Source organism: Onychostoma macrolepis, chromosome 19 (genome assembly GCF_012432095.1).
Source record: "Onychostoma macrolepis isolate SWU-2019 chromosome 19, ASM1243209v1, whole genome shotgun sequence".
Classification (NCBI taxonomy): domain Eukaryota; kingdom Metazoa; phylum Chordata; class Actinopteri; order Cypriniformes; family Cyprinidae; genus Onychostoma; species Onychostoma macrolepis.
In genome coordinates, this window is record NC_081173.1 from 26742488 (window position 1) to 26755483 (window position 12996).

The window sequence follows — 12996 nt, forward strand, 5'->3', positions numbered from 1 at the left end:
GGTATATATAATGAATAATAATTACTTTTATGTTTCACATGCACTGAACTCCAAATGTATGTAAAAAAATAAAATAATAATAATAATAAAAAAAAAAAAAAAAGATCTGCTGAATTTCACCGCGCCACACAACATGCCTTTACATTTGTAATCTAGCGTTAGTCTCGCCCCTCCTTCCTCTTAGATAATGCAGCGGCGCATTTACCGTAATTAAATTAGAGGAGTGCATACTAAACGTTTTGTTACAAGTAGTAGTCATTATGCAATAAACTCGAAATAATATGCTAGAACAAAGTAGTGCGTAACTGGCAATAACTGAGTGGGTAATCTACTAAAGAGTTTAAATGAATCGGCTCACGTGTGCGCGCTACTCGCCCGCGACGTCGGACACAAAACCCCGCAAACGGCTCGGTTAAATTAACTGTATTGAACGCTAAAGCCGCGTTTTACTCTGACGTCTTTCCTACCGCTCGTTTCTGGGTTATGTGCGTAAGACGTTTTCATATTTAGGGCAAAATGGCGTAGTGGTCGTCTGAGGGAAGATCCTTAATGTGCTCGTGGACTACTTGGATTCCCAATGCGACTTGACGAAGTGGAGTACGGTATTGCATATTGAGGGGTGTATACGTCCACGATGCGTTTCTCGAGAAAGGGGTAACTGTTCGTTACTAGGCAGTTGTTCTGGGGGACCTCTGTATATTTAACACTATTTTGGGAGGCGGGAAGAGGAAGAATGAAAGAGGTCTTCCAACGGAGCGGTTATAAACATGAACGGTGCCCTGTACATTTCGTTTTTCCAAGGTCAGCTGGAGTCCGCACTGGAGCAGGTAGTGCAGCTCGCCGTTCAGGAAATCACCAAGACTGTTGGGGCCACTTTGAATTCAATGCTATTGGAAACGGCCACCAAAGAGCAAGAAAATCAGCGTTTAAGGGCGACCCTTCAGTCTCGTGGAGGGAACAGGAAAAGCGATGCGTCTAAGGGAAAAACAGACACGAACGATGAAACAAAGCAACACACCCCCAGTCAAAGCCCTGAATGTGGCGTTCAATCTGAAACGCTCAGGCGTGAACAGAAAGCGCGAGCAGTTGGTAAGGCTATTTGAGTGCAAACCGTGTTTTTATTGAATGGAAATGAAGAAAACGTGTTGGGTATCTTGTTCAATAATCCGTGTTATTAAAACGCTCGTGTTTACAATGTAAATGTGACTCGATGGCTTGGTGCGCAGTGGCGAGGTTTATAAAAACAAGGGTATACACCATTTTGAACGGAAGGAGGAAGTCGTAATAAACTTGGTCTGCTTTTGCACCCATGGATTTTAATTCCCTAATTGTGGTTAAACGCCCCTGTATTTTACAACGTGGCAGGAACGACCCTGTAGTTAAACCCTAACCATGCCTAGAAGGAGAATCCAGCTTTAGATGGTAACTCAGTTTTAGAACGTGGTAGATGGTTTCTAGGTGGTCTAAGTTGGTCATTGGCTGGTTGACTAGTGCCTAAAACCATCTTGACCAACTTTTTTTTCTTGCTGGTCCTAGATGGTCTTCCAGTTAGCACCAAGCTATGTCTGTCTTAAGCCGAACTAGAAACCATCTACCATGCAAAACACAACTATTCTGAATTTTAGTCTTGTTTGATTTATAAGTCTAACTTGTTTATTTTCTTCAGTTCAGACAGTGATTAAGAAACCGGTCTTCAAAACTCAATACTTTTTATTTAAACCAATCATTTACTCTGTTGGATGAAGTGTGCAAGTCTGCATAATTGTGCATGGGAGACTGTAGAGAAACAACGCATTGTTTTAGACTGAATGTTTTGTCTTTGTTGAGTGGAATTGTGTGATTTGAAGGAGGTTTTTGATGTCTGGTCTTTGAAATGAATCTTAGTCAGCAGTCTTCAGGCCTGTGTAGACATGTATACATAGACCTTTTAATGTTTGGAGAATGGCTGACTTGTTGTGACTGCTGCCAATGGCTGGTTTGGGTGATGACGCTTCTGTCGTTGAGCTGCTCCTTAGCGCTGCTTTTCATACTGCGGTGACGGTAGCCATGGGGAGGGTGCCTTTACCTTGCATTTTGGCCAATGGAGGTGGTTAGAAGAGGCCACACCTCCCAGACCCCATGGAGGGTATCCATGGTTGGGGTTTCAGGGGGGAGTATCATGAGAGTCTTCATCCTAAGCAGAGACTGCACTGCAGCCAAATCACACGGGAGACCAATGATCCACTTTGATGTCATAGCTTGGTGTGTCAACATGCACACAAAGAATGCACCATTTAATTTGTTTGCAATAGATGCACCACTAGAATTTAATGTGAATATCCGATCTTGATTCATTTAAGTCATCATGGCAGTTAAATGTTTCAGAATTGTATTTGAATTGGTAAATCTTTATTATTTTCAATTGCAGCTTTCTTAAAGTCAGCACTAAGGCTCAACAGTAAGGATAGCCCTTTGGGGCCATTGTGAGAGGCTTTCAGCAGAATATAAAAACATTGCCAAAAAACAAAAAAAAAATTATATTTGCTAGAAATAATACTGTGTAAGAGTAACTCATAACTATCTTTTGTCATATTTTTGTAGTTAGGACAATGTTGGTGAAAATCTTATTGTTGAGCCCTGCGAAAGAAATCAAAATGGATTTTAATGTATTTATTAATGCTTGTGAATGATGCAATGATGAATGAAGCTTCTGAAATGACCTTTTTGATCAATGTCACAGAGCCCTGTTATTTTCCAGCCTCTCCTTGTTATATAGATCCAATCTATTGCGAAAGGATAAAGTCATCACGCCCTAAATGTATTTTTCTTGAATATTCTGTTTCATACTGCAGTGCATCATATTACAGAAGTAAAATGGGTAGTGAATGGCATTTCATATTGCCTAGAAAGTGCTGCACAGTTTCATCGTTAGTGTGAGCCAGGTCGCAAGTTACATAGTTTAAGATTGAAGAACGGATATTTACAATATCATTTTCCAACATGGCTTGGTTTGTTCATATTTCATGCTTTGACAGTAAGGCTTTTAGGGAATTTTAGATGTGCTATTTCAGTTGTCTGATCAAAATGGGCTCCGTACAGTCAGGGAGGAATGCAGAGGACTGCATGCTGTGCATCTTAAAGGCTATATTTCCGCAGGGAGGTGCATTTCATACAAGTTACAAGATAAGCGTCCAAATCAAAATTCAGACCTGCAGCACTTCCTTCTGATTTGAATACAAGCCAATGATACCCTGTCACTATAAATGCTGAGGTAATTGTGTCGAGATTTCTAACGATTCCTCCTCTGTCCTAAAATACAGATTTTTGGAGATGCCTAAACCTTTTAATACCTCAAACTGAAATGTTCAGTATCACTTTGAAAGCCATACTTTGACAGTCTGTTGATAATTTGACAGTTTTGTGTAACGTTAGGCTAAAATTGAAAAAAGGATGCTCAGTTTGTGAACATGGTAAAGAGCATTATTATATCTGTCCATTAATTAGTTTTTTAATAAATGCATAAGTTTTGCAGGATTTTTAGTAAAAATCAATTTACTTGGTTTTGCAGTGTAAGCTTCCTAATGTGACCGTCATACGTGTATACATACAATATGGTAGTATGCAAATATTACTATAGGTCAAGCTTAAAATACAGCATTCAATTTATACAGTCCATCAGTTCCATTTCTGCATCAACGGATACACATTCGTAGTGGCATTTTTCTTAGATTGCCTTCAGATCTTGACATGGTGTAATTGAGACTTTAAATCTGAACTTTTCTAGCAGAAAGTGTGGAGCGAAGCAAATTGGTGTGATTCTCATAAATGTCAGCCAGCGGCTTTATTTTGTGCCTTTCTCTGCAGTGTGTGGATGGCGCAGAGAGAGATTAGAGAAACTTCAGGCAATAACTACCTGTTTGTGTCACAAGAACTTTACAGATGGATTTTTCTGAGGAAATATATCATAATGTCCCACATTTTGTCTCCATTTTCAGGTCAGTTAAAATCTGTTATGGAACATGTGCTGGAATTTGCAGTTTGTGAGCTGACTAAAATCGTGGAAGACAGCTTTGACGACCTGCTCTCGGAGTTCACCAAGAAGGAGCGGGAAAACCAGATATTAAAAGAGCAGTTACAGGACAAGAACATAGCGGAGGACAGTGATGTAGAAACGGAGGACCGCAAAAATGACTCTGCCTCTCCTAGCAGTTCCAAAGCAGAAAAGCAAGAGTCGAAAGGCCTGCAGGACCAATCACGCAAAAAAGAGTGGGAAAAGGAAAAAAACGAAACCACAAATGGTACAAACTGTTTTGTTGTCTAGTAGTTGATAATTAGAATGTATGTACACTACCGTTCAAAAGTTTGGGGTCTGTAAGATGCTTTTGAAGAATGCTCACCCGGGCTACATTTATTTGATCAAAAATACAGTAGCCTATAAACAGTAATATTGCAAGATATTATTAAATGTAAACAATTACGATTTCTTTTTCTTTTTAGATAGATATTTTTGCATTTATTGCCTTTTATTAGGACAGGGCAGTAATTTGTAATATATTCCTGTGACGCAAAGCTGAATTTTCAGCATTATTATTATTCCAGGCATCTGTGTTTATTATTTTATATATAAATATTATTGTCAATGCTGAAAACAGTTGTGCTGCTTAATTGCTGTGTAAAACTTTACATTTTCTTTATTTAAAGTAGTTTTTATGTAACATTATAAAATCTTTAGTGTCACCTTTAATCAGTTGAATGCATCCCTCCTGAATAAAAGTATTAATTTCTTAAAAAAAAAAAAATAAAAATAAATAAAACTTACTGACCCTGGTAGTGTAAAGCTGGATAGAATCACTTCTTTTTGTGGAAAGAATTTACTCCAAATGAATTGTGCTCACTGATAACATTGTTTATTTGTATGTGCTGTCTGTGTTGTTTTAGCGATCGGTTCGCTAAACGAATTATGAAAATCAGGTAACTGTAAAAATCCTATTTGTTTGATGCAGTTCCTTAACTTTCAGGTGGAGGATTCAGACTACCATGATATGGCTTATTTTACTGTAACTCTACATCATTCCTCTACCTGGCACCTGAAATATGTTCCTATATTTGTTATTGGTTATCAGGCTGGACATGCAACTGTTGTCCATTGTTTGATTGGCTCCTACGATCAATAAAAAATGTACACAAACATTACTTTTAAATAAAGTTCTGTTTGGTGCCCACTTTTCATGGGCAGAAATCAATTGCAGCAGGCTTTTGAGAATAAGATGCAATCTAATTTTTCATAGAAGGCATGTCTATGTTAAAAAAAAAATGACAGTGAGTTCATTTAAATATGGCTGGTGTGGAGCTAATGTTAAAAAACTGATGTAAAATGCAGAGTATTCAAAATAATATACCCAATGTTCAATAATACAGAAAAAAATGTATTTCCCCTTATATTAACGCATTATATTGGCACGCCTTAGTGTATTGTTCAACTGCAGACAGACCAGAAACAAAAGTACTTTATTGTTTCGCCATCTGTTCTTTGGGTTTCATTCAGAATTCTATTTTTAAGCCGTTATGTAAAAACAAAGCACACCAGGCCAACGATTTGGCTCACAGTAAATGTCTTGTTTTCAGACTGATAGTGCCTGCATTGCAGGTAATTATTGAATAAGACCCAAGTGTTTGTACTGAAACTGATTATAACAATTTAATTTCATTCTAACTAGTTATTATTGCTTTCAAATGCAAAAATCACCTTTAAAAGCGAATTCTATGTTGTTTACAAGTGAATTGCAACAAAACTTCTCTGGATCTTTGAATGCGAAATCAGCAAATAAAGGTCATTTGGTTTCCAATTTCCTTAAGTGTGTAACCCTACTTATTTAAATGAATGTAGTCAATTAAACCTGAAAAATAAGTCATTGTTTTTTATTTCCATCTCTATAATGTTTTTTTTTTTCCCTCAACAGAACCAGACAAGCAGACTGTCATTACAGTGGCTCAGGACTGGGTGCCCATCCTGGACAAAGTCTTTGGGCAGAAGTGGTGCAGTGACCTCTGGCAGATCAAAGAGGTCACCACCAGTAAAGAGGAGCGCACTGGGCTGAGTTCGGGCTCGGTGACTGACATGGACAGCTTAATTCGGGAGACGCTCATGCCGTCTTGCCTGGCCACTCAGAGGAAGCTGGACCTTGAGGTGGGCCAGCCACCCTGGTTGCCACTTGATGATATGGAGGTCGTTTCTCTGACCTCTGAGGCTCAAGGCGTTCCTGTCATCAGCTCCACAGGTAGGCGGAGCTGTGCTGATGATGATGTTTAAACATACCTGGCAATAAATCTTATTCTCATCACTTTTTTATTGATTACATGTGAACACAGTGGCAGTAAAGTTTTCATAATTTATTGATTCTCCCTAGTTCTTTTTTCTCTTAAGTTTTCTTTTCTAAAAGTCCTACCTTGTGTCATACCATTTAGCTTTGATTTATATTCAGTCTACAATCAAACCATGTTCAAAACAAATAATTATGCAAGTTACTAAACACTAGTGACGTATAGCTGTGAAAAACAATGTCGTCATATTCAGTGACCTTCAGTAACTGTTGAAGTCTGGACAAAAATATTTCAAACCTGAAAAAAATGTAATTTGTTGTTTTCATGTTTATTAATGTTTGTTCTTGTAATGCAGAGATTCCCAAATGTTTTTAACAGCCAAACTCCTTACAATAAAATAGTTTAGTTAATGTTTAAATAATTTAACAACACACGATTCACATGTTAAAGGCCCTGATATACTTCAAACAAAGTTTGAAAAGGTTGAGCGACGTTATACTGTTTTCGAACATTCGAACACCCCCGCGCTGCTGGAGGCGGTTGTAGATTAATGTAATCGTGTCGTGACGCACGCGCGTATGCCCTAAACACAACCACGATGCAATGACGGTGTATCTAGGTGTGAGACAGGTACCGATGGTCAGAATATTAGACAAAAGAGTAATGATTAGCAGCAGTTCAGAGTTTGCAATATAAAAGAACCACTGCATTTCCATAATCAGTCTTTAAGTGTGAATGGCTCATAGTCTGAAAACTTTAGCATGATGTGGAAAAAAAATATTGGAGTCATCTCAATAACACAAACCTGTTTGTTACTTTATTTTATTAGTGTTCATTTATTTTATTAAACTAGATAAATTATTACACCTTTCTGTATTTTATGTGGTGTCATGATTTGATAAAAAAAACAAAGGTTTATTATTGTATGTTCTTTTGGTATTTCATTTATTGTATACCTTTTAAATTCGCTTATTGAAAGAAAAACAAGCTGCAGCAGTATGGTGTAACATTTATTTGAAACACATGTATTTGGTACTTGCTACCTTATATCTTTACTCTTTCCTTTCATTCGTTTCGTGGCTTTGAAAACCTTGCATCTGATATTTGTCTACGTCACTTTTTGCATAACTCCGGGTCGTCAGCACCAAGCTTCGTAGCAATTAAATGCTAAGGAATTAAATGCTTTCTCTGAATCTTTAAAATCTCCGCGAGCGATCATACAGGTGCGGATATATTTGTGGCAGCTCTGCTATTTAACACTGTATTTATGTTGCTAGTGACTTGGAGATGTTGTTCACCTGCTTGACCTCCGTTTAATGAGAAACGAACCGGGGGGGAAAAAATCTTGCACATCAAAGGTGGAGTTCCAGAACACACCCACCGATTGCGTAATCGCCACAGACCAATGGTAGCTCAAAGGTGTTTAGGAGCTAAAACGAACTCCACCAGAAAGTTCGCTTTGGTGAGCTGTTTCGAACTGCCGAAACTAACTCAAAACGAACTTAGTTTCGGCCTGATTTTGTTAGAAATTACTTCATATCAGTTCGTTCTTCGATTTCGTTTGAAGTATATCGGGGCTTTTATAGTACTCTGATATCAGTTAATGGTCACATTGACATGCTGGTAACCAAATAAAATGTTTTTGGTATTTTTAGTGTTCAAGTGTTTAAATTACTTTTTTTTTTTTTTTATCTTTTTTTTTTATTATTATTTTTTATAATTAAATACATTTTTCATTAAATCTCAAAACCAATGCAGTTCTTACATTAAGCCCATTTTGGGAAAGCCTGGTGTAATGTTTAATGCATTTTATGATGATCTCTATATATATTATTTCTCTTATGTTAATATGATATGTTTAATGGTAAGTGTAAAACAAATTAGATAAAAAAAAGTAGTCAGAATACATTACCTAAAATGAGTAACCTAGATTGTTACTAACAGCAGTTTTCATTATGTAATTAGTAACAAACTACAATTTGTAAGCAATCTACCCAGCACTGAGTAGGGTTGTATTTTGAAATCATACCAACTTTTCAAGTCGCTGTCTTTGTATATACAGGTGACGACTCTCAAATCAGATCCCCGTCAATGTTGCAAAGACTCCTGACGCTTCCTTCCCAGCTTCTTGAGGATGACGATGAGTCCATGGATGCCGTTCCCAGTCTGGAAGTGTCCACAGATCCGGCTGATTCACAAGTCAGTAAGGGCTCAAAGAGTGACCAGATGAATAAGAAAAAGGAAGGCGAGGATGAAGAAGAGGAGGGCGACGAAGATGACGGCGAGCCGGCGGACAGGACTGAGTCCTTGAAATACAAAGGTAGGAGAAAATCCCATGCTTGCAAAGAGTGTGGCAGGAAGTTCAGCCGGGCGCATCTTCTCAGAGCCCACCGACAAACGCACGAGGAGATGCCCAACCGATGCCCACAATGTGGAAAGAGTTTCTCCCAGTCTTCAAGGCTCCAGGCTCACTTACGGACGCACACGGACAAAACGATATGAGAGTGTGTAGATGAAAGAAATACTGGAGAATAGGAGGGGAGGTTTTCCAGTGATAGTTGCTTCTCGAAGTGAGTACTGGTAAAGGAAATGCAAGAAACGTGTAGCCTTTTTTGTTGGTTTGAAGGTACACTGAGGTAAACGGTAAATTAGTCATCCGACACAATTTAAGATGTTTTTACCTCCATTACATTACTCTAATTTTAGGGATTATTGGAAGAAACAAATACCAGTAACAACAAGCTGTGTACGCAGTGTAAATATCAAAGTAGGGCTGTATAGACCATCACACTAAGGGTTGAAGAATTTCCTTTTTCCATTGGGTGTTTTTTCATAAAACAAGTTTTAAAAGATCCTAAAACTTTGTAAATATTTTAAACATGTTACATGAAGATGTCATGAAAAAGGAGGTCGCTAGTTAATAGGTCCCTTGCAGCATGCTGGTCTTGTTTCTTTTTACAACCTTTTGAATGTGATCAAACGAACCAGAGATAGCGTAACACGTCTCCTGCGATCAAATCAACCAGTTTTTCATATGTCTTTGCTGACTTAGTACTCAACATGAAATACCTCTTATGTTCAGATGTCATACTGGATTTTTATATAATTAAAGTCTCGACTTACACGTCAGATTCTAGATGTTTTCTTCAACCTTTTGCCATGGATCGAGGATGGCTTACAGTTTTTGACTTGAACAATTGTCATCTACTGCATGACGTGCACAACCAAGGATATCTTCAAGAGGCGGGGAGTCTGAAAACGAGATGACACGAAAATTGCATTGAAATGGTTATTTGGAAATAAACTTGAAGCTCCTAATCATATTCTCATTTCAGTGACTTTAAAAGAGGATCTGACTTTCCTAGTGTCCTCAACTAGAGTAGCGTCTTCCTGTACTGTTCGCGTGAAGTGTTCGCATGGCTCAACATCTTGAACTTGGAGAAATGCTCAGTTGCCGGTTGTGAGATTTGGTTTTCCCAGCATCGGTGGCATGCATCTGAATACGGAGTCTTCCTTAGGGAAGCCGTTATCTACTATTTCCAGAGAGGCAGACGAATTCTGCACTTAAAATTTTCGCCCTGTATCGAAGGGATATAGGTCCCACCTGTTACGCACATTCCCACTCTCGACCCTGAAGTTTTACAATCTCTCTCTGTCAGTAATAAGCATGATGGGGGAAAAAAGTACAAGGTGTTACTGTTACTTCTCGGATCAATACCTCATCGATGGGACCATATCTTTCGGGACTTCTGCAATATCAGGAGTTTAGGTCCTGCTCAAAAAAAAAAAAAAACGTTTACAAAAGGAACGGGACCGGCCAGTTGGCCTGCTTATTATTTGATTGTGCATTTAAAAATGTGGCTTATTTTGTTTAACGCTATCTAATATGTCCCTGTTGGAAGGTACCAAGAACCTGCGACCCAAAGATTACAATGAAGGGAAAACTTTTTTGACCGTACATACTCCTTTGGATTGTATTGCTTTTTTTTTTTTAACATTATGGGCCATTACATTTTACATTATGAACCCTAAGCTTCTTACAGATGTACTGAGTATCGTAACTTCATTTGTAGACTATAATGAAGTACTTTATCTGTTTAGTGCCTAGATTTAACCATTCAATAAGCTGATCTTGTAGGTGTTGGTGATGATTGAGAGGTTAATTCATTGTTTAGCACCCTGCCTTTGTTTAAAAAAAAAAAAAATTACCAGAACTCCTTCTTTCTTGTGCTTTGCGCTTTCTCCTGAATAGTCAGCTCTAGATATTGTACTAGTTCTCTTTAATTATTACTGCTAGTCTGATCTGACTTCAGTGTCAAAATAACTCTGTATGTTTCATCAATTAAGATTGCCGGGAAGAGTTAGTTCACCCAAAAATGAAAACCCTGAGACATTTCTCAAACTATCTTACAGGTTTAATCATGCAGGTTTGAGGGTGAGTAAATAAAGGCAGAGTTTTCATTTTTTACTGAACAATCCCTTTAAAGGACTAGCTCGCCCAAAAATAAACTTGTCATCGTTTGCTCACCCTCAAGTTGTTCCAAACTTGTTGAACTGAAAAGAAGATATTTTGATAATTGTTGGTAACCAAACAGTTGCTGGTAGCCATTGACCTCCACAGTATGGAGAGAAAAATAGATACCGGCAGTTACCGACATTTTTCAAAATATCATCTTTTGTGTTCAACAGAAGAAAGAAAATCATACAGGTTTGGAACAACATGAGGCTGAATAAATGATGACAGGATTTTCATTTTTGGGTGAACGGTCTCTTTAAGCTAATTACAGCTCATGGATCCAAAAGACTAAAGAGGAACTGGTGATATTAGTAAGAGTGACAATATTATGGTGTATTTCAATTTTTCTGGGTTACAATAAGCAATTTAAATCAATATTGAAGGACTTGAATTTTGCATTTGACTTAATTCCATGAAATGGCCCCATGTAAACCCATCTATTTATGACCATGAATTAAAAAATCTTAGCATGTAAAATTGCTTCGGGCCGCAGATATTTATTCAGTTAGTACTGGCGAATATGTGATGCAGTCTCTTGTAAAAACAACATTGCGGGGTATGTTTGTTTGTGTGCGCGCGCGTCTGCAGTCACTGACTTTCCTTGAAGTGCATCATGGTAACTCAATTGACCTGCATTAATACCCTACATCTGTTATTTTATTTATTTTTATTTTTTGTAACCTTTTTTATGAAGCATAATGAACAGCATCTTTCTGCCAAACAGTCTGAAACATGAGCTTTGTGATGCAGTCCAACATTCGCCCAAAGAACTGCATTGTTCTAATGAACTACTTGAGCATTTTGGTGTTTTGTTTTGTTATGCATGATGACTCCTTTTAGCGGTTTTGTTACTTTTTAAGAATCTGTCTTGTCATGTATTGAAAAGAACACTTGTTACAGACCAATTGGATCAAGTCTTTTCCATGGATCATGGTTAGTAGTTTTCTTTTTTGTTATGGCATAGTAGCTCTAAATGGATTATAGAGTTCAGCATTTGACCAATAAATGCTAAGTATTACTTTTGTACCATTTCCTTTTTTTCTTAGTCAAATATATATTTTGCACTGTTTTCCTGTTACTCCTCGCATCCATACCTCAGTTTTGTCGATAGTCTGAAAGCATTGCTCAGTTCATTACCTCAGGACTCATTCACATAGTTTTATTTATGGCAAAAGTAGACAAATACAAGAGCTCTGTTAAATTTGGGTTTACATTAAGTAATATTTTTTTTTTGTTGAAATCATCTCTAAATTGGGAGAAAAAAATAAGTGTTAGAGTGATTAATGAAAACTTTGTTTAATCAATATAGTTATTTTACAGTAAAAGCACATTATGATCCAGGTAATTATGAACCACGTATACAGAAAATCAATACTAAATCTTTTCCTTTCGATGTTGCACAAAATTTGGTCAACTCTCGAAAGTCATTATTGGGAAGTTGTGTATGTTTGTTTTTTCATCTCTTAGGAATGCTTGTTGTAACCAGCATTTAATTTCTACATCTTTTCCAAAAAAACAAACAAACAAACAAACAAAAAAAAAAAAGATTTTGCCTATCACTGAAATGTCTTTTAATGTGACTGGAAGTAGTTGTACATTTGAATTATGGCAATACATTAAAAGGTGGAATATTGCATCAATTACATGCTTTGTCATTTTTCATTCCAAGTCTTGAATTGTATCATCCATAAAATCTGCTTCCTTCATTTCTACCAGTGCAACAGTAGAGTGGGGTGTTTCTCTCTCAGCTGAGTTTCTGAACTCTACGTAGCTGGGATCTCTAGAAATGAATGTTTTTCACAGATGTGCAAAAGGAAACCAATCAAATGGCCCTAGGTTTTTTTGTTTTGTTTTTGGCTTTCTAATAAATTCTATAGTAAAGTCCTCCAGCTAGATGCAACTTGAAAAAGCCTTCCTGTTTTTGATGCTATTGTGATGTTCTAAACAGTAACAGCTGTGTGACGCTTGCAGTTTGATTTGTATCAGTTGTGGAAATTGCTGCATACTACCATCTGTGAGATGCACCTTCACAGCAAATGAAATAACATACAGGATGAATATACAGTGTATGTACTCCTATTTTGCTTTTAAAGTTAAGTTTTAAAGTTTTGGTTAGTTAACCCAAAAATGAAAATTCTAAACCTCAGGCCATCCAAGATGCAGATGAGTTTCTTCATCAG

The 12996-nt window shown here is 37.3% G+C and overlaps 1 protein-coding gene across 5 annotated transcripts in view; it reads left to right on the forward strand.

Annotated features, from left to right (window-relative positions):
- si:dkeyp-113d7.10 (myoneurin) overlaps nt 1-12456 on the forward strand; it is an 86046-nt gene extending 73590 nt beyond the window's left edge. For 3 of the 5 annotated variants that reach the window (XM_058753192.1, XM_058753190.1, XM_058753191.1), the window contains 3 exons: nt 3975-4277; nt 5940-6257; nt 8363-12456. In XM_058753192.1, the coding sequence (XP_058609175.1) occupies nt 3975-4277; nt 5940-6257; nt 8363-8802 (1061 nt within the window). In that variant the 3' untranslated portion in view covers nt 8803-12456. Of the gene's footprint in view, nt 1-160; nt 1090-3974; nt 4278-5939; nt 6258-8362 lie in introns of those variants that run through there. The other 2 variants (XM_058753189.1, XM_058753188.1) reach the window with 2 other exon arrangements.
- Nucleotides 12457-12996: the final 540 nt, after the last annotated feature.